This window comes from Rhododendron vialii, chromosome 13a (assembly GCF_030253575.1).
Source record: "Rhododendron vialii isolate Sample 1 chromosome 13a, ASM3025357v1".
Lineage (NCBI taxonomy): Eukaryota > Viridiplantae > Streptophyta > Magnoliopsida > Ericales > Ericaceae > Rhododendron > Rhododendron vialii.
Genome location: NC_080569.1, coordinates 27,413,494 through 27,441,433, shown reverse-complemented (window position 1 = coordinate 27,441,433; position 27,940 = coordinate 27,413,494). Strand labels below are relative to the sequence as shown.

At 38.6% G+C, this 27,940-nt stretch overlaps 2 protein-coding genes across 2 annotated transcripts; both read left to right on the top strand.

The window, feature by feature from the left end:
• Positions 1–11,057: 11,057 nt before the first annotated feature.
• LOC131313293 (glutamate receptor 3.5-like) lies at positions 11,058–15,233 on the top strand. Its single transcript, XM_058341529.1, has 4 exons — positions 11,058–11,468; positions 12,581–12,893; positions 13,445–13,815; positions 14,846–15,233. Exons 1-4 carry the CDS (start codon positions 11,121–11,123, stop codon positions 15,188–15,190), a joined length of 1,377 nt encoding a protein of 458 aa, XP_058197512.1. The 5' UTR covers positions 11,058–11,120; the 3' UTR covers positions 15,191–15,233.
• A 5,220-nt stretch (positions 15,234–20,453) lies between these two features.
• Positions 20,454–22,123, top strand: LOC131314067 (uncharacterized). The gene is made up of 2 exons (XM_058342561.1): positions 20,454–20,537; positions 21,062–22,123. Exons 1-2 carry the CDS (start codon positions 20,454–20,456, stop codon positions 22,121–22,123), a joined length of 1,146 nt encoding a protein of 381 aa, XP_058198544.1.
• Positions 22,124–27,940: the final 5,817 nt, after the last annotated feature.

Here is a 27,940-nt window from a genome sequence, read left to right as displayed (position 1 = left end):
TAACCTATAAACATAAAAAGCATAAAATAAAAATCAATTAACAAAAATAAAGGACTAATAAATGTAGATTGAAGGGCCAAAATATACATATTTTGGCACTTATCACGCCCCCCAACTTACATTTTGCTAGTCCTCGAGCAAAGAAAATAAAAATAAATAAATAAAACAACTAACTAAGGGATAGATCTTTTAAACCCCCAGGTGGCCCTGGTAGGACGAGTGAAGTCTCGTGAGGGTTTTCAGCAATGATTACCCACAAAACACCGTGAATCCTGTCCACATAGAACCCAAAAACTGCAATGCAACTCATTGATACGCCAATGCCAAGAATATAGCATACGCAACAGTAGTTCTAGATGCTATCAAAACATAGAAATTAATCAGTGCATCCAAACTTAGCGTGAGTGAGTAAAGACCTAGACCACAAGTGAACCACAACCAAGTACTCTCTCCGGACCGAGTCTCGACTTCAATTCTTACCATGCCATGCACTCAACAAAAGAAAACGCTCGAAACGAGGTGCATTTAATAAACTCTCAATGTGTGCGGGCGGAAGTTTTGCAATAAAGAATCAAAGTACCCAGCACACTTAGACACGAATAGAAAGCTTTTTAAAGTAGACACATGATCTCATGAAAGGAATGTCAAGCATTAAAGACTATCTATCCATCGATCCATAACCCATTGCCCCAAAGATCAAATAGGACTTTTATTCGGTTATATCATTGGGTAAGGAAAAGTGCTTCAAAGGTTAGGATAAATCATAAGCAAGTGTCCGAAACTAGGCCAAAACAACATAGGGCAAGTATAACGATGTGCACCCTCTTTCAACTCTTTTCAAATCCGCCATATCCCTCGCACAATTCCACGATGAAACAACTTGTTTCTTTCTTGCAACAAGTGCAAGGGTGTCTTCCCTTTTTCATTCAAGTTCTATTTTTTTTTCTTTATTTCTATTTTCTCAATTTTTCTATTTTTAGCTATAGGGAAGAATACACCATATTTCAAGCACAACTCTCTCAAATACACTTCCTCCATTCTCTTCAAAAATTAATCTTCACATGATTAGCTCGCCATTCTCAAGACACAATTTGGTTGGTAAAGCTTAACAAGAAAAAGGCTCATGCAAGAGGCTCAATGTGGCTCGCAAAGATAAGTATTTAAGAAAAAGAAACAAACCGGCTCAATCAGCAAAGATGGCCTATTATCATCTCCTAGGGGCAATACAACCATATAACTTTCCATTCCCAAAAGAAGATATAATAGGCATGCATTAAGTCCCAATACTTGACGACAAAGATAATGAGATCGACAACGATTAAGCTTCTTTCTCTTTCTTTTTTTTTTTACGACAAACGAAGAGTTTATGTGACACCACTCCAAAGAAAGATAAGGCACTAAAGCTCACATGGGCATAAGTCTCCACTAATCTAGCCATTGAAAGCACTCAAGTCACAACTCACAAACAGTCAAGGTCCAACAAACGTGCAGTGCAAAGATGCTAAGAATGTATGCCAGAATAAATTTCTATCGCCAAGTTAGCAAAAAGAACTAACATGCAATATCATATTCAAGTAATGCCCAACAATTCTCAACACTAGCAACCAACAAGTAAACATTGCAATCTTCAAGTCTCAAGTAGAAAAGATCCAACAAGTATTTTTAATTTTCAATTTTTTTTATTAACAAGATAAAGAACAAAGTGATTCCTCCCCCCAACTTGAACTATTCAATGTCCGCATTGAAAGCATAAAAAAAATAAAAATAAATAAAGATCGGACATAAACAAAAAAGAGAGGAGAGATAACACCTCGGAAATGAGGGTTAAGCAGAGTAAATTAGAGAGTGAGGGATACCCCCCAACTTGAATCGAACAACCTGCAAAATGTTTAGCCTCCAAAACAGCAAGAAAAATAACTCAAAGAAATAAACAAGGTAAGAAAGAAAAATAAAATACAAAAAACCATCCACTTTCTTCACGCGAAAGACACGGGTACTACTTTTCTCCCTATTTCTCAAGCGAGAAACGGGTGGCTATACCAGACCATCAAAAAAAATATGCACATGTAGCCAAACGTGGGTTCCGAACATTTATCATGCCAACAAGAGCTAAGACAATGAACATAGTACTCCATTCTACACCTTTTATCAAGAATTGAACCCGACCATGCCATAAGATAAGATACTTCGAGTAGCACATTTGCCGAATTCGTTTTAGACATTTAAATTCCAACATATGTATAGCCCAAACTAGATTAATTTTCAAATTGTTGACAAAATCCACAAGATATGGATGATAAACTAAATTAAATTCATCAACACCAAGAAAATTAATCAGCTCCACATTTAAAAACTCTTGCAAAAGTGGAGATTCAGTAGCAGGGGTGGCACAATCTAGAGCTGAGAGTACTTGATTATTCAGTGCAATTATAGGCAATGACTCCTCAAAAGGCATATAGCTTTCACAAATAACAAACAGCTCTATTTCCTCTTTTTCTCTCGCATCAAAATCCTTAGGATGTAGCTCTATTTCCTCTTTTTCCCTAGCATCAGAATTAATATCCTCAGAAAGTGGCTCTATTTCCTCTTTTTCTCTAGCATCAAAACTGGTATCCTCAGAACTTTTAGTCAACTCACAAAATTGGAGCTTTTGGGTTAATTCATCTAAGAAATCCCAAGCGTCTTCAGGGGCTTTATCCAGGAATTCGTCAGTGGACCTAAAATCCACCTCGCATGGCTTAAGGTTTAAACCACGGCAAAAGATAACCAGAAGACTGCCAAGCTCACAATTAAAACTCGACCAAGAAAATACAACAAATTTAAATCGCTCCCAACACTGTGACAAAGACTCATCATCTTGTTGAGAGAAATCTGATAGTTCTTGTAAAAGCATATGAGTCTCATACGAGGGATTGAAAGTTTTGAAAAACTGTATGACAATTTCACTCCATGTCAATCCTGGACTCAAAAAAATAAACCAACTTTGAGCACGACCACGCAAAGATTTTGGGAATACATGTAAAAGAGCCACTTCATCGCTAGCAAAAGCTTCCTCAAGGTCATGAATATGCGAAAAAGAATTTTCTGAGGCCAAACCATAAAATATAGGAAGTGATACTGAACAATCAAATTGTTTTGTATAACCTCCATAGCACTTTGCAAAATCGGCCATTTTTTTTTTCAAAAATTTAAAAAAAATAAAAGAACTAAAAAGAAAACAAATAAAAAAATAACTACCCGAATTCTTAACACACGTTACCGTCCCCGGCAACGGCGCCAAAAATGCTTGACCGATTCCTAGACCTAAAATAATGGGTTGCCCCAAGCGTAGGGCGGAAACCGACGCAGCACAATATCCGGTAAGACCGGAGTCGAATCCACAAAGACGGTGATGTGTGCTGAACAAAAACTCGGGTTGTTATAATTTAAACGGGCTCTTAGGTAGCCACCCTTTGACGATTTGGTTGAGATTAATAAAAACTAACAAATAAATAAACTTTTCAGATAATTAAAAGAGGTAAGGTCGTAGGGTTCATAGCACTTGTAACTAGTCCGGATTAACCTGCTCTATTTGGAGTTCTTAAAAACGTTTAATTTTATATTGAAATAGATACCCCGCAAGATGCGAGACCCTATGGTCGCCGTATACCCATGCGCAGCGAAGAATGAGTTTTGGACCCCCATTTTCCCGTTCACATGGGCTCCGACGATGCCCGGATTCGTCCGCGGGAAGTATTTTCCAATCTAACATCGGTTTTTCATTGTTTGATAAAAGGAGCAGTGCCCGAACTAGTCATAACGTGCTAATCACCCCACGACCCTACCAAAACGACTACTCACTGATCATTATGCATAAAATAAAAGAAACTCTAACTTGAAACATGCTGTTATTGTGCGAGATGAAAAATAAACAGAAAATCTAAATTAAACAAGAACCAACGAAAAACTTTTATTAAAAACAGAAATTAAAACTAGTTACTGAAATACGAGTAATTGAACAAGACATCAAAAACTTAAAAGGAAGAAAGAATACTAAACAATATTGCCAGAGCCTTATTCTTCGTTTCGTCCGTGCTTTTCTTTTTTCTTCCGAAAGCTGCTGTAGCCTTTTCCCTTTTTTCCTTCGTAACCTACTGTAGTGTAGGTGAATTATTTATATAGGGTTGAGGGCTTTAATTACACAAAGGCCCTTGAACTTTAAGAAATAATAAATGAGCCACTCAATTTTGGATCATTTCGCATTTTTATCCCAAACGTCTTTAAAATCTTCTTTTTATCCAAAGTCTCGGACAACGGGCTCGAGTAACCTATAAACATAAAAAGCATAAAATAAAAATCAATTAACAAAAATAAAGGACTAATAAATGTAGATTGAAGGGCCAAAATATACATATTTTGGCACTTATCACTTTTTCGGGTTTGAACTGGGGTACGTTTGAGATTCTCTATATCTGGACCTAAATTAGTTCTCATTTGGCGATTTCGTTGGTCTTGCTTTTGCAGGGGTACTGCCTATGTCAAAGTCATGATAGTTTTGGTTCATTCTTGTATTCTTTGATCAAATCTATATTGCCTTTGAACTTTGATATGAAATGAATTGAATCTGTTCATAAAAAAAGAAGAAACAATGATTAGGCCAACTCTCGTCCCAAATTCCACCTGCTATATGCCTATATCCATCCTGAATCATGTGCCTTATCAACCATTTAATCAACGTATGTGTTTTATTACTTATTTTTTCCGGTCAAACGAAAATTCATAAAAACTTACGAAACAAAGTATTACATCAAGAGTATCGACATAATAAACATAGCATGCAAGGAAGTAAAATAACTATTAAGCCTAGTCTAAAACTTGCCTAATGTTCAGGCTATCTGTAGGTGGATAAATTCAAGTAGTGCTCTGAACAGCACTAGAATGTAGCGGCTTCACGTGCCTCTTGAACGTAACCCTAATTTGTCAACGAAACCCTTGTCCTGCAAAACAGACAAGGAGTGAGCGCACCTTTGCCTCTCGTGGCAAAGGCCCTCCGATGCCTTTGTTAGTATCACGTACTAGCAATCAAACCCTAATTATCAGTAGGAAAGCAATATGAAAGCAATGTATTGCGTACCTTTTGCCTCTAGGTTTACCTCATATTTATAGATTTGCATATGCTTGCTGGCCAAGCATCCTTGTTGCCCTAGGATTCCTAACTCGAATAGGAAACCCAGGATATCAAGGATTCTCGTTTCCTTTATCAGTTTATTTCCTTAATCCTTGTAGGACTCTTTCCATAACAAGCCAATCATCCCATACTCGTTGGGTATCTTTCTTAGATCCTATATTCTTGGGATCTCACCCTTTAACGAAATACCGGTGATTCTGGACCCTTCTAGAATGTTCCTTTCAATAGGACTTCTCTCTTTGTTCGGCCATCTCATGGCCGAATAGATGGCCTGGACCAGTTACTTCACATGTAACTGGTTCTTTACGAAACAATGGAGACCATATGCTTTCCTCATTGTTCGGCTCTTTGCCGAACAATGTATCTGAACAGTGGCATCACATGTCACTTTCCTTGTATTTTGGTCCAATAACATCTCGTGTTATTGCACCGAGAATCGTGCAACCTCTCTGGACCATTGACTTCTCATGTCACTGGTCCATAGCGTGTTGACCTTTTCTTTGACCGTGCTCGGGCCCGTTTTGTACCTGTTCGGGAATACCTCCCTACACTATCTTTGATCACAAACTCTCTCATAGCAATGGGCATTTTCGTAATTTGTGCACTGTTTGTCTGTTCGGTAGGTATGGCCAATCGTGGTGTTGGTCCAATCCATGAGATGATGGGCTTCATTTATCATCACGCTTTAGGGGTGTAAGTTTGGATTGCCTTCGTTGATCAGATTCACAAAATTAAGGGAATCCGATTCTATCTTCACGTTCTCTAGTTTCCTCTCCAATATAATTTCCAAGCCCTTATGTATGTTTTATTACTTTTACTCTACGAATAACACTAATATGTTGATTGTATGTCTAAATTAGGACTTCAAATGTGCATGTAAAAGCTTTTTCTGCATGAGTTAGAAATAACATTTCTTGATTGTGTGTGTCTATATATATATATCGGGGCGGTTCAATGGACAACTACTTAGACACCTAAAAAAACACCCCAAATCTCAATCACATAGTTCCCGATCAAATTTTTATGATCCGAACCATTCAATGTGTGCAGAATATGATTTTAAGGGTGCCCGCGAGAAATTAGCAAAAAAAGAAAGACCGGAAAGTGCTTATTTTAAGCAGTTTTTAATTGAACCGTTCATTAAATCTAAGTTAAAAACTGCTCAGATCAAGCTCTTTTCGGTCTTTTTTTTGCTGATTTCTCACGAGTACCCTTAAAATCACGTTCTGATCACATTGAGCGGCTCGGATCATCAAAATTTGATCGGAAACTATGAGGTGTTTTTTTAGGTGTCTAAATAGTTGTCCATTGAACCGCCCTATATATATATATATATATATATATATATATATATATATATACAGTCCGGTTCCTATCCACACCTCTTTTCGTCCGCACCCGTCCACACCTCCCCTTTGAGCGTTCGAACAAACTGCTTGACGAGAGGATCACCATCAGTTCTAACATTGCTGCACGTTTCAACAAAATGGGCAATGTGCTGTTTTGGATTGCCCTTGCCATCAAATTGCTGAAACTTCGGTGGTTGATAACCAGTAGGCATCTTCAAAAGGTCGATCCTTCTAGTATAAAGCTTAGCATAAGTAGAAGAAGATTTTGGCGCCTACTCATACTTCTACTTGATGGTGCCTAGAATGAAATCCTTCAGTTGGTCTATGGGAATCGAACCCTCCCCAGAAAGCGTGAACTCTTTTGATATTGCCTTTAGTTTGTTTGAGGATTCAACTTGACTTGATTCCCCTTTACTTTCGATTCTGCTTTTGAGGGAGGCGATTTCAATGTCATGTTCTTCTAAGGTTTTTGACATTCCCTCAACCACTTTGGCTAGGTTAACGACTTGTTCTTCTAGGCTGATCGCATTTGTTGCCATAACATCATGACTGAAGAATTGGTAAGCTTGGCGGGAGCATTGAATTTTGATTGAGGAGTGCTTTTGGAAGAGTCAGAGTCAGAGTCAGAACTGCAACTGCTCAAATAGCCATCTTCTAGGTTCTTCTGAATTTCTGAATCAGTCTCCTGAGGCATAGAGGGATCTTCAATATCGGTTGCCGCACACTTCATTGCTTCTATGGTAAAGATGACATCCTTCCCTTCTGGTGAACTTGACAGTGCTTTCAGCCGATCAGCCTCAAACATGGGATCTGAAAGCAAAAGTGAGGCTTGGGCAGTAGCCTCGGCAGCAACTTTCACCTTGCTTCGAGTTGTTGGACCAGCACTTTTAAAGTGAGATCTGGTAGCAGCAGCAACCTTCACCTTGCTTCGAAGTGTTCCACCAACACCTTTAGCGCAAGATCCAGAGCCAGTTTTGGCAGCGGTTGAAGATTTGGAGCGTGGAACTGGAGCTTGAGGAGCCTTTGAATGGGCAGTCCTAGGAACCATCGAGAGTTTGTTGATTTGTTGAAGAGAAGAGATGAGAGGCAAAGATTGTCCCACCGGGCGTGCCAAAATCTGTGGAACATAAATTTCGAGTCTACGAAAAGACGGAAAAAATGTTGAACAAGAGTCAATTTAATTAATTGAGAAAATTAGGGTTTACAATCTCTGATGTATTTCCTAATCAAAGAAAATAAAGTCTTTTGATTCTTCTCTTCGGATGTTGAAACGAGAGCTTGATGTTTTATCCCGAATCGAATGGTGGAATCTTCTCCAAGATTTGTGAAGAAGATGATGACTTGGGTTGAATGTTCTTCGAGGCTTTGAGGCTTCGATTCGAAGAACCTTCTTGTTGGATGCAGACTTGAAGAATTGTGAAGGACTTGAGGGCTTAGATCGTCAAAGCTCTGGAGCTTGTATGCTTGAATGTCTAGATGGGAAAATATGAGAGGAGAGCGCTTCTATTTATAGAGATGTAGGATGGAGAGTCATGACCAATCTCTACTCCTTCATAATATTTATCTCCCTTTAATTATTTCTTTATTTAATTTAGATTCAATAATTATCCTTATTTCCTTTATTTTAAGAAAGAGAATTATTTGTGAAGAGAAACAAAAGTATTACTTTACCAGGTGGCTTAACTTGATTGGCCGAGCTTAATAAAAATAATAACTACGTTACTTAGACACGTGACACCATTTGATTGGCTCATTTGAATCACTTTGACCTTTGACCTCAAGACACATGGCAACATTTGATTGGTCATTTATGGTGCCCTATTTTCCAGGTCCCTCAACACGCACTACAACAAAAAACACCAATGGTGACACCATTTGGTGCTTTTTGGTGACAAAAAATTGGTGTTGACACAGAATATACTCAACGGTGACAAGCAATTTTACTGTTTGTCACCAAAAACCTTTGAGTAACCAGGCTAAATAATGAGAAGATTTGGTGACAAAAAATTTGTCACCGAAGACAAATTTCGATGACAAATATAAAGTTGTCACCGAAAGTTCTGAATTTTCGCCCACCCGGGCTCCAATTCATTTTGCCGCGCTTATAAGAAGTAAAATAATTTTTTTTAAGTCAAAATGACGTCGTTTCAGGTCCCTCAACACGTACGTGACAACGTCTGATTGGCTGAAAATTTTACATGCCTACATACGTACTTAACAACTACTTGTGACCCATTGTATTTGTAACCCATTGTAGATGGATGAAGGAGATACTTGTAAAATAGCCTCATTCTTCCATGCCCAGACTCCATATATGACAATCTTGACTGATTGACTACCCAGACTAGCTTGACCTTAATTTTGTAGGGATTGACTTGTTCTCCACAATTAACTAGTGGTTCGTATGAAAGCCGTTGGGATTCTTTGTCTACTCTTAAATTTTACATAGAATCATGGTTTGAACTATTGGTGATATGTATGCAGACAAAATACCGTATGGTCGGGTATTGCCTACATCGATCAAACTACGTACTTTGGTTGGTATGCAAGTAATTATTGATATAAAATGTTAAAATTCTCCTTATAGATACCGTTTAATAAGGGAAGTGGATCCTTTCTAGTTCTTAATTAAATAGTAGTCTTGTTCACCGAGTTGTACATGTGATAACTTTTTGAGTTCTATTTTGATGATCGAGATCATTTATCACTATATAAATCTGGTCCAGATCATCAGTCATGCTAAATATTATGTCAATAGGATCATTTCATATGATTTCAAAGATTGAAACATGAGCAAAATTTTTGGATTATATCATTTTCAAATTTTCTCAGTAATTTTGTTTTTTTGGTGGTGGAATAAACGACTCATATCTACACTAATACTGCTATTAAACAATAAAAAAATTATCCTTAATCAAAAAAATTATACCTTGACCCATCAATCTATCTTTTGGTATCAGTACTCCAGTCAGTTGCTCTTCCGTCCGAATTCAGGTGTTAAATTAAGCTCTAATGAGGCATGCCTTTGGGAATAATTTATGACAAAACAACACCCATTTTCCCTTGGACATTGCAACATAATCATTTCATTGATTCATACTTAATATATATAAATTTTTTTGATAAGGTGCGAGACTTTTATTAAGCACAAACCAAAACGAATACATAGTTAAGGAAGAAATCCCAAACCAAAACATCATAAAACTACTGACTATATATACAAGATGAAACTATATATTCAAAAACAACTACGTATATATACCGCTAGATCTAGATCTTGGCAGGAAAGGCCCCAACTTGAATTGATTGCATAACTGTTCTGAGAAGGCTTCACCATTATCTTATAGCTCAAGAATCGCCTTATGTCATTAACAATTCTGGTATACAGTTGAACTGCATCAATAGCTTTCCCTTGAAAGATGCAAAGATTACGTTCTGGCCAAATTAAGGGCGTATACATAGTTTAATTCAAAGAACATGCTTAATTATCTCTGTGAACCATTTGTTTTGAGGGCCCACCATAGATCCAATTCTGATGATCCTAACATTGATCGTCCATGAACGATATAGAAATCTATTAATGCTAGCATGACTTATATTGGACAGAGCTGACAAAGTGGCAGGGCAGACCTAGTTTTCTTATTCTTTGCTTCTTGGGTTGGGGCCTTGGTGGGGTGTGTTTTCGTTTTTGGGTGGGGGGTGTCTTGTCTTGAATGGGGTTGGGGGTGTCTTTGTTTGTGGGTGTGCGGGGGTGTCTTCTTGTGGTTTTAAAGCTGGGGTGGCTCTGTTGGGCGTTGTTTGGATTGATTTCTTGTCAATCCTTGGAGCTTGAATAGCTTTTGATTGACGTGATGTAGGATTTCTTTATTAATATAATATTTCTTTTTCGTCTTTCAAAAAAAATATTGGTCTTGAAAAAATAGAAGACATACATTGTGACTCTTCACTTTTCAAGATGAATGTACGACGACATAAGATCCAAATGAAGGAGTTGGATCGATCATAGGCCTCAAGTGACAAAGATTTAAAGAGAGAGGCATACATGTTCTTTGAATTAAATGGTGTATCTTAAGAAGAAGAGTTAAAAAGGCATTTACTAAGGGGTTTAACATATATCAGCCCCCTTCTAAACATATATTAAACATAAGCCATAAAAATGATTATAATACTATATATCTCTACGAATGGAGCATTTCAATTAATTTTGATTGGGTTTCGAAGTCCAAATCTGGACGGAAGAGTAACCGGAGGGGCTAAAAGGATACGAAATGATAGATCAAAGAGGGCAAGGTCAAGGTGCAGGATTTTTTTGATGTAGGGGGTAAAGTGGAAAATGTGACAATGCAAGGGGCTTTGCCAAGTCTTGTCGACTCTAAGGCATGGACTTGGTTCTTGAGCATTACTATTCAATATATTTGAACTTTCCCCACGCGCAGAGTTTCAAATTCTTACGTCCCAAGAATTATTCTCTCTCTCTCTCTCTCTCTCTCTCTCTCTCTCTCTCTCTCTCTCACATCTATAAAACTCTATATAAATGATGAACCATTAGTTCAATAACTAACTCATAAAGTACGACTCTTGCCATCATTTTAAATCCCAAAAAAATGCCTTTCCTCCACTCTAGCACAATTAAACCAATCCAGTTGCCCATGCCGATACTGTTGACATCATTCCTTCTTGTTGTCTCTCACGTCTCTGTTGCTGAAGCTGTTTATTGTGAAGGATATAATGAGAATGACACATTTACAATAGCAGTTCCAGGCAAGGCCTCTTTTAAAACCTTTGTGCACAAAACGCCACATCTTGAGAATCCAGACCAGAAGAAGAATTACTCCGGTTTTTGCATTGATGTTTTTCAAGCGGCTCTGGAGCGATTGGGTTGTGATCTGCCTTTCACATATGTGGAGTTCAATGGGACGTATGATCAATTAGTTCAAAATGTCAGCGACAAGGTAATCAATCTCTCTTCGACCTCTTTTCCTTTGCATTGGTTTCATGACTACGTTGGCCATTTACCTTTTTTTGCCAATGTGTACTATTCGGGACACAATTAACTTACCCTGTAATTCATGAATACATATAATTTATGACCGCAAAATTTATCGAAAGGTTGCATATAAAAGATTAATACAAGTTAAGAGACACAGTGATCCCCATAGATCTATACCAAATGAAATGAATAGAAAAGAACAAAAGAAACATAGTACTCAATTTTTAACGGGTCAATTTCTTCTCATTTTTCCAAACCCAAGTCCGAATATAGATGGAATTTTTATTATTTATTCAAAAACAATTTATTGTAAGTTAATTTTTTTTTGTTTAATATTTGTATTTTTTTCCTAATGTGTATTTGCAACAATACTAATTTTGTACCAGCAAGATAATGAGGTTTAATAAATAAATTTTATGTTTTAAAGTTAATTAAAAACATAACAAATAAAAGAATAATAGATCTCCTCTTAGTTATCACATTTGATAGTAATGAAATCAAAAAATACTAAAAATAAATATTGACATATATGTTATATATTAGATATTCCCAATATATTTTGAAAAATATGTCTAGTGCAATTGGTCAAATACGCGCGCCCATGGATATGGTTGGTTGAAAGGCCCAGTTTCGAAACACAGGAGGCGCCAGAAATTTTGTTTTTTCCCATATGAAAACGAAATTAGCAACAAATTGCCATTGTTACCTATTGGCGACAAAAAACCAATTGGCGACGAAATTTCTATATACTTCCTAAAACAGATGCTCTAAAAAAGAAAAATCAATAAGTTACAATTCAATAATAAAGGATACAAATTAAAATATGATTTAGTCATGGAATTTGCCAAAAATATAGACCTTACAGAATTACACTTATATGCATGTCATATTGGGTTTTGAGGTCCAAATCTGGACGGAAGAATCCAAGGGGCTTGGAGATACTTCTGTGTGCCTTAAAAAAAAGGGTACGTAGTGACAATTAAATTCTTCAGTATATGTTATTGTTTCCATATTTTTCAATGTTTTAACATATATCCTTTACAACATGTGTGGATTATAATTACGAAATGGAAGAATTATAGCGCCGCCGTAGGTGATATAACAATACTAGCCGAACGTTGGAAGCCGGACGTGTCATTCACCGCACCATTCACGGAATCGGGCCTAACGTTGGTGGTTCCAGTGAGGCCCGGTCCAAAGGCGGGGATATTTCTCAAGCCTTTCACTACGGGGATGTGGTTGGCTACAGCGGCTGTTTTGGTCTATACAATGTTCATAGTCTGGTTCGTCGAACGTCAGTCCAAGAACGAAGAATTCTGTGGCCCGTTGAGCAATCAACTTGGAAATGCGCTCTGGTTCACCTTTTCTTCACTGTTCCTCGCTCACAGTAAGTATAACGAGATTGATTAAATTCTATACGCGTGTAACATGAACATAGGGGTTTTGCATATCCAATCAAAGATGACACGCCCTAAATTCATTGAAAACACTAACAAAATGGATACCATTTTCGACTATGGGTTTTTCTGGTAGTGAATAAGTTAAATAAGGCAACTAATCGGATCACCAGAAAAAAAAAACGCATCTTCAAGAAAAAAAAAGTTACAGCGTATTCTTGAAAATTCTTTTTTTTTTTTTGCTCGGCAAAAGAAATATTATTATAGCTCAAAAGGATACATCGAGAAGGAGCACCTTAGCCATCAAACATATAATTTATATATGTACCTTTTTTCCTTGCTGTCATGAAACACGATCTAAAAGTACTCAATTTTGCCGATCAAAAAATAATTTAAAACCGGATAAAAAAAGAGTAATCGACTTTGATTCTATGATCTTGAATCAAACAACCATTTTTCTTTCTAATGATGATGTGAATTTTCTGGTCAATTACCGTTTTCCTTTATTTTTTACCAATCGTTCAATATTTGAATTGTGCAGGGGAGAGGATTCAAAGCAACTACGCTCGGATTGTGGTTGTGGTGTGGCTTTTCTTGGCATTGGTCTTAACGAGTAGCTACACCGCTAACCTTACATCAATGCTCACAGTGTCACGACTCCAACCGAAACAATGGTCCCCAAAAACAGTCGGTTGTGATGAAAATGCATTCATGCCGAAATACATTCGAGACGAGCTTAACTTCACGAATATTATAACTATCAAGGATGAAGACGAGTATCAAGCGCGCTTCAAAAATGGCAATATATCGGCAGCATTTCTCGAGAACCCTTATGCCAAAGCTTTCGTGAACACATATTGCAGGAATTTTACCCTCATTCCAACCAAATATAGCTTTGGAGGATTTGGCTTTGTGAGTATTGAACACTAGTTTATTTTTATTTATTTATTTTTGCACTTGTTTTATTCCAAAGAACTTGATGACAATAAAGCATATAGTGGCGGTCTTAGGAGGCTCATGCAAGCTCTAATAACACACACAACAAAGTAACCAGAATTGAGTTTGAGTACTCTTGGATGGTTGAACCATCATCATTATTTTTTTTACTAGGCAAAAAGAATTTATTTATCTTTATAAAGGATTACAAAAATTAAAAAGATCAATGACACACCAACAAGAAGCCTCTCGAGACCTAAGGGAAGGCAAGAAGCCAGCTGAAAGAAAAAACTCACATAAACCAAAACAGCCCAAAACAATCAGCCGAAAGAAAAAAACCCAAAAGCACCGAAAGAAAAACACCCCAAACCCTAGCACATATTAATGCAACAAATCCTCTTGCAAATCCATTTCATATCATAATACTATAAAACGGACAGATGTGATCACCTATCTCGCTATTCTAGTTATAGAAAGAGTCCCCTACCCTTTCCTTTCTTAAATAGTAATACGGCATTATCTTTAACTATATATATCTAGGTTTCAAAAACGTAATGTTACTTAACCTTGGTTAGCTTTGTTAATTTTTCATTAAAATATTTATTATTGTTAGGATTACCAGAAAAGGAAAGTTTAAAAAGAAAATCAAGAGCAATTTTACCGTCGAGAAACTTCTTTTCACTGCTGGCAAAAACAACAAGTAGGCCTATTAGGTTTTGGGCTTGTCCCTTCGGGTGTCTCCTTGGTTGGCATCTTGTCAATTTAGGGATTGGATATGAAATTGGGCATTTGTTGCTCTCTCCTTGCTTCTGTTAATCTTTGTATTTTCTTCGAAGATTAATAAAAATAATTCGCTATTCAAAAAAAAAACAAGTAGTTGAAATAGATGTCCTCAATTTTTTCAATCAAGGGTGATGTGTCACTTCTTAATTGTACATGCTTAAATTCCTAAGTTTATGCAGCACGCTTTTACAATAGAATTATCTTCATTCATGTTTTTTTGCAGATATTTCAAAAAAAATATTCTCCATTAGCCGCTGATGTCTCAAAAGCCATTCTCCAACTCTCACAGCTAGGGGAACTGAAAAGGCTGGAAAAGAAGTGGTTAACCCCCAAAAAGTGTTCACAATCTCAAACTACGACGGAGGATGTTGATAGCCTAGAATACTCTGAAACTTGGATGGACGACGTTGATAGCCTGGACCTCCTAAGCTTTCGGGGCCTATTCTTCTTCTCACTCGCCACTTCCTCTGTCTGTTTTCTTCTATTCCTGGGGCACCTACTAAAGGACTATATATACCGCAGTCCTAAGCCAGTGGCAGACATGAATGAAAATAATGAGATCGTTTAGACCAAGGCCACGGCCGCGTTTAGAGATTGTATAGTTCCATCCTTTCCTACATTTGTAATTATACTTTCTCCGTTCCATATTGAGAGTTTCATACTTTCTCTCTCTTGCCATTTTTCAAATCAAAAAATCAACTACTTCCATGTATAATTTTTCGAATTTTTTCGCACCTTATTAAAGATCTCGATTAGTACTTTAATTTGGTGCGAAAAAATTCAAAAAATTATACCCGGAAGGAGTAGATTTTTTGATTTAAAAAATAACATGACTTTTCGCAGTAAACTCTCAATATGAAACGGAGGGAGTAGTAAATAAGAGATGGACTGCTAAAAGTTTTTTTTTTGCTCGGCAGGACTGGTAAAAGTTTGCACTTTGTTATATACTGAGTTGTTTTCGTTATTATAGTAAATTCGTCATTGTTTTGATTAATATGCTACTAAAACTTTGCACTTTGTTATATATACAGAGTAGTTTTCGTAGTTTTGTCCAGATCAAAGACACAGAATGACAGAACTCCTCCGGTTTTTGTTTTTGTTTTTGTTCTTGTGCTAAGCAAAGAAAGATTTTGTTAATTAGTGAAGGCGAAGTACAAACACTTATTAAAATGGATATTGGGAAAAAGGGCATTACAATCCCATGAGTATAAAACTAGGTTGGCAGCTATATGACGACCCAAAACTGCAAAAAAAAAGAGGGATGGCAAGGAGTCAATCCAAACACAAAGCTTGAAAAGATGCAAAAAGAATACATAGCGATCATAAAAAACCGGCCAGCACGACAACACGCGCCTTGACCTGTAATTAAGTAGCAACCCAAAAAAAAAAACCTGTAGCATCCCATATCTTTAATTCCATCCGAAGAATAATACCGGGCCTCAGATTAGACTTTAATCATCAACACATAAGCAGTAGCATCACTCGAGAAGAAACCTTTAGATAATCAGCAGCAACACATCACCAAAACTTAATCTCCCAAAGAGGGATATATGGAACCAATTAGACCTCACAGGCTCACACTCACAAATGGGTTAGAATATCTTAGCTAGGAAATGTTTACGATCATACTTCAACTGGGTTAGAATAAGAGGTGTGCAATAGAAAAGAAATGGCATATAGGAACTTAACAGAAACGTCGAGTAGGTTTCCTTAAAAAGTTGAAATCACCGAAAAAGACTAACAGACGAGAGACATTAACGTTTCAATTGTATTTATGGAATTTTCTCCGTTTCTCCTCGAAATTATTATCCATATCTTTATATAATCTATCTATCTATACTCTTCTATAAACTGTTTGTCGACTTTTTTACATTCCCAATCTACCCCTCCTAACTTTGAGTTGAGTTTTGTTCACCCTTCACTTAAAGAGGGTGAACATTACCTTCTTTCCTATTGGTTGAAATGGTGTGGATCCCACCACAAAGTGATGTCATGCTTACCAAAAAGTGTATTGCACGGGTGGAACCCACACCATTTCAACCAATAAAAAGGAGGGTAATGTTCACCTCCTTAAAAGGAGGATGAACAAAATTGCACTCCCTAACTTTCCTCCCAAAACAGTCACAACTCTTCCCTCTCCAGACTCCCAAACAACGCACCCCAATTCCAAACGGTTCCCCCAGCTATACCTTCACATCTCCCCACCGCTTCAAATGAAAACCCACCCGACCCCATTTCGTCCCACCTCCATCTCTAACCACCAAAATTCCACCGTTCTTTTTTTTTTTTGATAGGCAAAAATTTTATTAAGAAAACTTGACAAAGAGTACATCAAGTTGGAGGGATTTCACCGTACTTCCCTAGACCACAAGAGTTTCGGCCACCGGACAGCCACTGGAAACCATTAACCCGCTAAAGTTTTCGGCAATTCAAACCCCCACTATACCTCCATACCGCCTGAGATTCGGACGCCGGAAAGAATTAACCAGTAAGTGCAACTTAAATAATTGTCCGACCCACATCTCTATCTTCATACATATACATATCTGCATTTAACTGTGCTTCCTAATTAATCATAGCATAACACACACCAACTATTCGATAGAATTACACAACTTTAATTGGTGTTAGATTAAAGGATTTCCTGCCCTACTTAGTACCAAAAAAGGGGAGTGGTTGTATTTACGTGTGTGAGATCAGTTCTAGGTATGAAACCCAGTCGTGCGCCCAAGTGTTTTTTTTTTTTTTTCTTGATAAGTACCCAAGTTGGTTTTTATGGGAACTGAGACCATTCTCCTATTTTCTTCCGGAGTGATTCCGTCTTTGGTATGTCTATATGGTCACAAGTGGTTGCATCTTTTCCTGTTATGACTATGGCCGTGCGAATGGTTTGGGGTTTTATACCCATGTGAATTAAATCTTCTGAACTCTGAAGAATTTACTCTACACTCAGATTTGTGTTTAATTATGTTTTGAACGGTCCTTTGATATGTTAGGTTAGGACAATTAAAGGGTTTATTATTATTGTACTCCCCTGCTTCCTAATGCACGACAGCATGATGCACAACAATCGTACAATACAATGTGTTTTGTTATTGTAATAGTCGCAATATTTGGAAAATACATATGGAAAAGTGGCAAAAAATGGAGAGAGAGAGGGTGAGAGACAGAGCGAAAAGGAAAGGTCACGGCGGCATGGATAGTGGAAGGGACAATGGTGGTTGGATCCCTGTGATAAAGAATCATAGGGTCTCGGCAGAGAAAAGGAGAAGGTCCGAGGAAACATTTACCCTTTTCGTGGACAATATTCCTGAGGTAAAGGACCAACAGTGGCTGCAGAGCACGTTAAATAAGTTCGGGGTGGTTAAAGATGATTTTATTCCATGGAAGAGAAGCAAACGAACAGGAAACAAATTTGGTTTTGTTAGGTATGACTGCCATGTGTCTGTTGGCATGGCAGTGTCTCGAATGAATGGGGTTTGTTGGAAACATGTGTGAAAGATTAAGTCTCACATCGGATAAATAAAAAAAGAGTTGGACCTAAATATACAATTGGATGGTTCGCCACTTACAAGGCTTAGCCTTTTAAGTGGATATGGGTCATTCAATGTATATTGGGTTCAGGCGATGTGGTGTGGACTTTGTGGATACTCCCCAACGGATTGGGCCTGCGCGCACACGGAAGACCTCAAGTGGATCAGACTCCCAACAATGTTATTAGAGCCGATGGTTGACGATCTTTGGGCAGACTCAAATCGATTTGGTGGACTTGCACGGGGACTCTTGGTGGAGCGAGAAAAATCCAAGGTGGCTCTCCTTGGAGCAAGGATGCAGGCGGAGCGCTGCATGGAGGCTCTCGATGGAGTTAAGGGGTTGGCTCTCGATCGATGGAGTAGGTGCGGTGAAGTCCGGGGTTAAATCGGTGTTGGAGAATAAAGATCATGGATCAAAGGGGAGTCAAGAGGATCAAATCGAGGGGGAGCTAGGCCCAATGGATGGTTCACACATGAGGGGGAGATTGTTGGGAACATGTGTGAAAGATTAAGTCCCACATCGGATAAATAGAAAAAGAGTTGGACCTTAATATACAATTGGATGGCTCACCACTTACAAGGCTTAGCCTTTTAAGTAGATATGGGTCATTCAATGTATATTGGGTTCAAGCGATGTGGTGTGGACTTTATGGATACTCCCCAACGGATTGGACTTGCGCGCACACGGAAGACCTCAAGCGGATCAGACTACCAACCGGGTTTGGGTGGACAATAAAAGGTTGTTTGTTAAGGAGGCTTGCTTTGGCCACAATGCAGAGCAAAAGAATCAGACGGTACCCAGATTCCACAAGAACAAGGTTATGACCAGCAAAGGGGTAAGCCCCAGTCTACATTCAGGGGCTGGGGTGAGAAACAAGGATAAGTTGTCAGGGTATGCCACTCAATGCGTGGTCGGCAAAAACATTCAAACGGATTGGAGAACTATGGGGTCATTTTATTATGTTGGATGATGAAACTATGAAGGATCGTTTTTTTGCTAAAGGTAGAATCCTAATAGCAACGGAACATGCTTCAAAAATTGATAGATGGATTAAACTAGAGGTGCAACGGGTGGTGTATGATGTTAAAGTGATGGAGGAATCGTCCATTATTAATCCTGGCGAGATAAATATGGTGCAGAGTTTGGATGAGGTGAAGTCAGTGCAAAGGAGAGACGGCGAGGGGGAGAACTTGGATGAGGAAGAACAGCCGGACTACGGTCACCGCATGCAATTCGCGGTGACCGTCCACCGCACGTCTTTTGGGACTCATTCCGGGTCTCAAAAAAATACAAAAAAATATTCATAAATTTTAAAATAGTATTTTATGGGACCCTGTAAAAAATCAGTTCTAACGGATATCGGTAGATATGTTTTTTGAATTTGTAGGACGAAACTGCAAAACTAAACAGTTTCGTTCCTACGAATTTCGAAAAAACATATCTACTTGTATTCGTTGGAGCTGATTTTTTATAGTGTCCTGTAAAATATTATTTTAAAATTTATGAATATTTAATGCTTGACAGGGACATTGCTCAGGATTGTTCAGATGATTTTGAATCCGTCGTGGGGGACTCAGTGAGCCCGGTTGAAGGTGTAGGCAGTGGTTCGGACCATTTGGCCCATGATGCCAACTTGGGCTTTGTACAAAATACAGTGGGCCTTTTAGCCCAAGATGGGCCGTGTTCTCCAAATTGCGAGGTGAGGGAGCTGGGCTTGGGCCTAGTGAATTTTCAGCCCGAAATTGAATGGGGTTTTGTCGGCTGATCCAAATAGGGGGTTACATACTGATCACTTGGAGCTTTTTCCCCAACTCGGGGATCCAAACCAGAGCACAACTAATCTGTCTCAGCGACTCAGTATCAATCTCCTGGTGGATCTGAATGACGCGGATTGCCGGAAAAGGAGGCGAAGACAACTCGCAAACCTCATCCAAATTCGTGAGGAATTATCAAGGGAGCCCAGCATAGTGGAGGTTCCTTCATCTACATCGGGGGAAATTGAAAGCAATCCAAGCATCGCTATGGAGGTCACAGCATCCATGGCAGTCAGAGGTGAGTTAGACATTCAATTTTTACCTAATGATGTTGTTTTGAAGAAGATGATTGAGCTGGAAATTGAGGAATACGCTTGCCTCCGAGCGAGAGAAGGTCAGAATTAGTCTCTGGGACTGATTTAGTGGAGTTTTCAAAAGGGCACCTGGGTTTTTATGCAGATAATTTCATGGAATGTTAGAGGCTTGGGGAGTGTTGTAAAAAAGAGATTTTTATCTAAACTTATTAAGAAAAGAAAACCGGATATGATATTTGTGCAAGAAACGAAGCTAGAATCGATGGAGAGGATAGCCGTCCAAAGAATGTGGGGCTGCTCTAATATGGACTTTGTATGCTCGAATTCTGTTGGAGCCTCAGGGGGATCGCTTATCATTTGGAACAATGATTTTTTTAAGAGTGCTGCTACAGGTACAGAAAATTGGGGACCGAATCCGGACCGACGGCCGCCGGCGAGCCATCTCCGGCCACCGGACGGCCGATCCGAGCCGTCCAAAAATTCTAAAAAAAAAAACCGAGGGGCCCTTCGCGGGAATCAACGTCATCCGAGGTGTGTAGGGTGCTTGATCGGAGCACCCCTTTTCGTGTGTATATGTATTATTATACATATACACACGAAAAGGGGTGCTCCGATCAAGCACCCTACACACCTCGGATGACGTTGATTCCCGCGAAGGGCCCCTCGGTTTTTTTTTTTAGAATTTTTGGACGGCTCGGATCGGCCGTCCGGTGGCCGGAGATGGCTCGCCGGCGGCCGTCGGTCCGGATTCGGTCCCCAATTTTCTGTACCTGTATCATTTTTGTTTTTTTAAACCTTCTAATGTTATTGTCCAGCGTTTTTTTTGTTCTTTTACAGGGTGTGCTTTATAATTCATTTCCGTGTGTCTTGGTAAATGTTTATGCCCCTAATGAAGTGGCTAATAGAAGGGAGTTGTGGGAGGTGCTCCTGGGGTTTAAGGTTAATCTTCAAGTCCCGTGGTGTATAGGGGGGGATTTTAATGAAATCAAAGAGGTAAGTGAAAGGGTCAGGTGCAATAGAATGGAGAGGGGTATTAGGGATTTCTCAGAGTTCTGTTTCAACATGGAACTAATGGATTTACCTATGATAGGTAGGAAATTTACTTGGACCAACTATCAAAATCATGCCTTTCATAGTCGCTTGGATAGATTTCTGGTATCCCAACAATGGTTGGAGAGGTTCAAAATTCTGCCGTGGGGTTTGCCGAGACCATTATCTGATCATTGCCCAATCGTAATTCAGGATGATAGTAGGGATTGGGGGCCTAGGCCTTTCCGGTTTCTGGATATCTGGCTTTCCAATCCCAATTGTAGGAGGATCGCTAGAGAAACGTGGGATGACGTTCACGTGACCGGTTGGGCTGGTTTCATTTTTGTGCAGAAACTTAGGGCCATTAAAGACAAGTTGAAGGTGTGGAATAAGGAGGATTTTGGAGATATAAATTGTGCACTCCAACATACAGAGGCTGAACTCCACCAACTGGATGTCTTAGCGGAGGAGAGTCAACTTACTACAGAGGAGAAAGCCACGAGATGCAAGACAAAATCTGAATTCTGGAGATTGACAAGATTGTCTGAATCATTCTGGAGGCAAAAATCTAGGGTGAACTGGTTGAAATTGGGACACAGAAATACCAGATTCTTTCAAGGAATAGCTAACTATAGATTCAAAAAGAACATGGTGGGATCTATCAAGGTGAATGGAAGAGTAATAGAGGAACCTGAAGAGATTAAAGAAGCTGTAGTGGAGTACTTCATGAATAACTTCACAGAGGAAAGACAAAATCGATCAGTTTTGGGCGGAACTTTCCTTACACGCTTGAGTGCGAATGCTGCTTGTCAACTTGAAAAACAGTTTGAGGAGGGGGAAGATTGGGGTTGCACTGAAGGATTGCAATAGTCTCAAAGCTCCAAGCCTTGACGGTTTCAACTTTTCTTTTGTTAAGAAAGGCTGGGATTTCATGAAGGATCTGGTACTACAATTTTTTGCTGAATTCCATGAGAACGGAAAGTTCACCAAAGGTATAAACTCAACTTTCATTGCCTTGATTCCTAAGGTGGACTGTCTTACATCTTTTAAAGATTTCAGACCCATTAGCATGGTGGGTTGCATTTATAAAATGTTGTCTAAAGTGTTGGCCAATAGGTTTAAATTACTCCTCCCAAATGTCATTGGTGAGACTCAGGCTACTTTTGTTGGAGGAAAACAGATTTTGGATGGTGTCCTTATTGCCAACGAGGTCATTCATAGTTCGAAACAAAGTGCTCGAGGAGGTCTCATCCTCAAACTAGACTTTGAAAGGGCTTACGACTGTGTCAATTGGGGCTTTCTATTTGACTTGTTGGTGAAGGTGGACTGTGGTGGGAAATGGTGTGACTGGATTAGAGAATGTTGCTCCCCAGTTTCTATGTCTGTCTTGATTAATGGCTCTGCGTTAAAAAAATTCCAAACTCAGAAGGGAATTAGACAAGGAGACCCCCTTTCCCCTTTTCTCTTCAACATAGTGGCTGAGGCTCTGAACATTTTGCTAGAAAGAGCTAGGGGGAGACATCATCAAAGGAGTAAAGCTTGGGAGGAATGGGGTAATTATCTCTCACCTACAGTTTGCGGATGATACAATAATTTTTTGTAACAATGATATGGAGGAAATTAGCAATATCAAAAGGATTTTACGGTGCTTCCAGCTAATGTCAGGACTAAAGATAAATTTCTCTAAAAGCTCTCTTTGTGGTGTTAAAGTTCAGCAACAAGATGTGTTCAATCTTGCTCAGATTATGGGGTGCAGAGTGGAATCCTTACCTATTAAATATATGGGCCTTCCTTTGGGTACTAATCCAAGGAGGATAAAAAAGTGGCAGCCTGTCATTGATCGAACCCAAAAGAGGCTTAATGTGTGGGGGTGGTAGCTCAATGTCTACCGGAGGTCGCCTCACCCTTATCAATTCCAATATGAGTAGTTTGCCCATGTACTTTATGTCATTGTTCAAAATGCCAGGTGCGGTAGCTAAAACTCTTGAGAAGTTGGAGAGACGTTTCTTTTGGGGAGATAAAGTGGATAAGAAGAAGTTGTACCTAGTAAAATGGGAGCAGATTACTAAAAGCAAACAAGATGGGGGCTTAAGGGTAAAAAAGTTGATGCAACAAAACTTGGCACTCCTTGCAAAATGGTGGTAAAGGTTTAGCAATGATAAAGATTCGCTTTGGGTAAAAGTCATTAGAGGGAAATATAACCTTGATCAGGGTTGTTGGTTGCCCTATGTTCATCGGCCAGCCTCAACTTCCATCCTTTGGAAGGACATATGCTATGTTGGGAACCTCGAATTAGGCGTTGGAAGTATTATTCAAGAGGGTTTTGGTGTGCAGGTCAACTCGGGTCATGAAACCTTGTTCTAGAATCATATTTGGCTGGGGAATATAGCTCTCAAAGATGACTATCCTCGACTGTTCTCTCTGTCTACTCAAAAGGATGCGTTAGTAAGTTCAGTGGGGGAAAATCTGGAAAACGGAAGGTGGAATCTGACATTTAGCCGAAGGCTGCGTGATTTGGAAAATCAACGAGTAGAGAGCTTAATATTGAGGCTTCAAAATGTGGCTTTAGACCCTTCTAAACCTGATTCGTTACAATGGAAATGGGCAGCGGATAGATGTTTCATGGTGAGATCAGCGTATGGGCAAGCGGAGCTGCATTCTCAGCCAAAGAACTCAGTGCTGGGGTCTTTGTGAAAGAACTTGAGTCCTCCAAAGGTGGAAATATTTGCATGGATTGCTATTCAGGAGAAAGTAGTAACCAGGTCTGTCTTACATTCCCGAAACATCATCACAAAAACTCATTTGCTAGACTGCCCCATTTGTGCTCACCATCTGGAAACACCTAAACATTTGTTTCTACATTGTCAATTTTCATAGGCTGTGTGGTCTTTAATTATGGAGTGGTGGCATGTTAAATGGGTCTGCCCCTCATCAATGGAGGCTCTTGCTAGTTGGTGGTTTGTAAACAGGCTTCGAAATTTGAAAAAAAACCTATGGGAATCATGTTTTTTTGCAACTATATGGTCGATTTGACTTGTGAGGAATGATTACATCTTCAATAACGCATCGACGCAAGTTTGGGACGTGGCGGATCTTATCAAAAGCAGGGTGGCTATGTGGATGAAGACTAAGTACGACCTCAAGCTATATACGGTAGAGGATTTTAAAGGCTACCTTGATGGGATTCGTAAGCTAAGATTGTAGTTCTCTTATGAGGTGTTCCTCATCCAACTTTTTGTTGGATGAAGTTTCGTTTCTTTTATTGTATGTTCCATCTCTTTTATTTTCAGTGAGATGTTCTTTTTATCTCTCGTTTTTTCCTCGATGTACCCCTTCGAGATTAATAAAATTTCGTTTGCCAAGAAAAAAAAAATCGTACAATACAATTATGCAACTTCAGTTGGTGTTGGATTTTAGAACTTCCTGCCCCTTTAGGCTCAAAAAAAAAAAAAAAGAAAAAAGAAAAAAGTATGCATGCTTGAACTATAGGATTTGAGGGCCTTTAAAAGACCGAGTAGATTTATATGGGCACTGAGAATCACCTGTTTCGTGGTCATGCATAGTGAAAATTTCGTGTACTACTCTTGAAAAAATGCATAGAAGTCATTGTTTGCTCAATTTTTTGGATTCACAACTCATCCCTAGCAGCATTGTTTCAATGCATTTTAGTACTCACAAACAAGTGACTATCAAGAATTAGAATTAGAGCCAAAATACAGACTCCAAATGCTTCTATTCAATGCATGCACCACTTTTTGGTCATTTTTATTGTATTTTGGCGACTTAATGGATATATATGAAACCCCGTCAGTAATTAAAGGGCTTTTTGGAAAGTTCAAGTTTGTAAAGTTAAGTTTTCTCAGCATTCAGCATTAGCAAACATATTAACATTATGCATGAAGATTTCCCTCCCCCCCCCCACCCCCCGACTTTCCAATCCCAAAAGACGTCCAAACACAAAAGCACTTTATTATTTACGTGTGTGTTTAAAATATAAGATTGGTTGGCCTTTTATAGGCCGAGCTGCTGTAGTTGTGTGTGTTTAAAATATAGGACAAATAAAACCCATTATTCTTGTATTGCCTCCAACAACATTTTCCCGATGTCTCATTTCTTCCTTTCATTGTGTTGTGAATTTGTTTAGGGCCCTTTTCAAACAGATTGTCAGAAAACATTTTCCAGTACAAGTCGCCGAAAAATGGGATCCAAAGAAGGTGAAACTTTGTTACAATGACTGGAACAACAGTGAATGGAACAATTCTACACATTTGTTATTTTTGGTTTTTTTTTTTCCCGTGTTTCCAAACAAACAAAAAACAATTCTATACATATGTTTGTCTTTATACATCAAACCATGTATTTTGATTTCATATGCTAACAAGAAAAGAAAACAGTTTTTTTTTTGATCGGCGAGAAAAGAAAACATGCAGTTACATCAAATCATGTATCCATTTTTCAATTATTTTGCCTTCATTACAGTTTAAATTGAGTCATTGTAAGAAGCACTAAATAATAGAGACTAACATTAAACTTGGTTTTTTTTGCAAAGGAAATGAATTTATCAGTTTTCTAAAATGGAGTGCTTCAAAATATTAGAAGACTTGACATCGCTTTTAAAAGGAACTGAACAAGACACTTTGATCGTCAAGAGGATTGCGGGCAGGACAAATGCAACCATTACGCATATCTTTCGCCATGCAAACCAAGTTCCCGATTGCTTAGCTCATCTGGGTCCTTAGCAAAAGGAGGAGTTGATCATCACCATAGACGTCCCGTTTGCGGCCAGAGAATTCGTTCTTGCTGATGCTATGGGGGTTGGCCATCTTAGAACTTAGTTATGGTTCTTATATTTTCCTCATTTAGGTATGTCTGTAATATGGTACTTTGTCTTCATGACTCGTTTTTAGTTATGCTTTCCGTTTAACCCAAAAAAAATGAAAGAGAGAGAGGAAGTTATGGAGTGATATCTATTTGGAAAAAAAACAAAAAAAAATTTGCAATGATAAGACGCGCCCTAACATGTAAGTAGCAACCAAAAAAAAAAACCTATAGCATCCCAAATCTTTCCATGCAAAGAATATATAACACCCAGCCTCAGATTAGACTTTAATCATCAACACACAATTAGGTCAAACCAGCAAACCCAACGACATCCGGAGCCCAAGCATCGTAGACAAGTAGTAGAAGACTAGTAGCAAATCAAAATAGGGCCACATACCACTCAAAAGAACATCATACCAACTCCAAATTAATGAAGACATCGATCAGTAGCATCACTCGAGAAGAAACCGTTTGATGACCAGCAGCAAATACATCAACAAACTTAATCTCCCAAAGAGGGGGCATGTGCAGGGCTGTTGGTTTGGGTTTTGTTGGTCACAGGACCGACGCTTGGGTCTCGGGTAGTCTTGGGGTTAAGTTATTTTAGTTTTCAATTGCCTTTATCCTTTTAATCTATGTAATTAAGTGCGGAGATTAATAAAATTTCTTTTGCTGAAAAAAAAAGAAAAAAAAAGAGGGAGATCGAACCAGTTAGACCCCACACCCACAAATGGGTTAGAATTTTGACCAAAAAAAACAAATGGGTTAGAATATCTTAGGAAATATTTATGATTATACTTCAACTGGGACGTTAGAATATAAGCAATAGAAGAAATGGCATATAGGAACTTATAAACAGAAATGACACACATTGGTCTCCTTAAAAAGTTGAAATTACCAAAGAGACTAACAGACAATTGTTTTATGGCATTTTCTTTTTTTCTTCTCGAAATTATTATCCCTATCTTTATCTTCTTTAAGATAAAAAAATAGAGAGAGAGGAACGGATGGAGAAATTTCTATTTGAAAAAACAATTACAATGATTAGAAGTACAAAAAAAAAAATGTCATTTTTGGAAACGTAAGTCCGTTCGGACAAATAAGCCACAGTGACTTATTTTTTGTCCTTATTCAAATATTTTTCATATCACTTGGCCTATTGTCATTTTTTTGGGAATTATTGCATCCTCACGACAAGAGGAATCTAAAAAGTAAAAATTTTTGACCAAAATCCAATTTTTTTTAATAAAGATGAAAAAATTGGCTTATTGATTTACTTTCGTCTTTATTCAAAAAAATATGGATTTCGGTCAAAAAATTTTACTTTTTAGATTCCTCTTGTCGTGAGGATGCAATAATCCCCCAAAAAATGCCAATAAGCTAAGTGATATGAAAAAAATTTGAATAAGAACAAAAAATAAGTCACTTTGACTTATTTGTCCGAACACCCAATGCTCTTTAACTTCTGCCACCCCAGATGTCATGTTACTTGTGGAAGACTTTCCCCACAAACAAACGCATGTGGGATCCCAGCCCCATATGTATGGAGCATCGCCTAGCTCGTGACTGTCGTGATTGCACCCCATTAATGAAATAGCTACTGTCTACTATTCCTGTTTCAAAAACTTCGGGCATTAAAAGTTTAAAAAAAAAAAAACAGATCAAGAAAAAAAAAATGTAAAGGGCTGAAGTATACGGCTCAAATGTTAGGTCGCAGACCCACCTCCTTGAGTCGGCCTGGGGCTAGGCCAGGGTGCTTCATGCCAACGTACAGGGATGCCTTCTTATGCCCGTCAGTGTGCTCAGCTTAAGGCTAAGCTCTTAGGCTCAGCCAGAGCCAAGTCTGCATAAGAACCCTCTCACGTT

Coding starts and splice junctions, on each gene's coding strand:
- LOC131313293 (XM_058341529.1), top strand. CDS start 11,121: ATGCCTTTCCTCCACTCTAGCACAATTAAACCAATCCAGTTGCCCATG. Junction 11,469..12,580: donor TTCAAAATGTCAGCGACAAG/GTAATCAATCTC, acceptor ACGAAATGGAAG/AATTATAGCGCCGCCGTAGG. Junction 12,894..13,444: donor TTCACTGTTCCTCGCTCACA/GTAAGTATAACG, acceptor TGAATTGTGCAG/GGGAGAGGATTCAAAGCAAC.
- LOC131314067 (XM_058342561.1), top strand. CDS start 20,454: ATGATATTTGTGCAAGAAACGAAGCTAGAATCGATGGAGAGGATAGCC. Junction 20,538..21,061: donor GCTGCTCTAATATGGACTTT/GTATGCTCGAAT, acceptor GTTCTTTTACAG/GGTGTGCTTTATAATTCATT.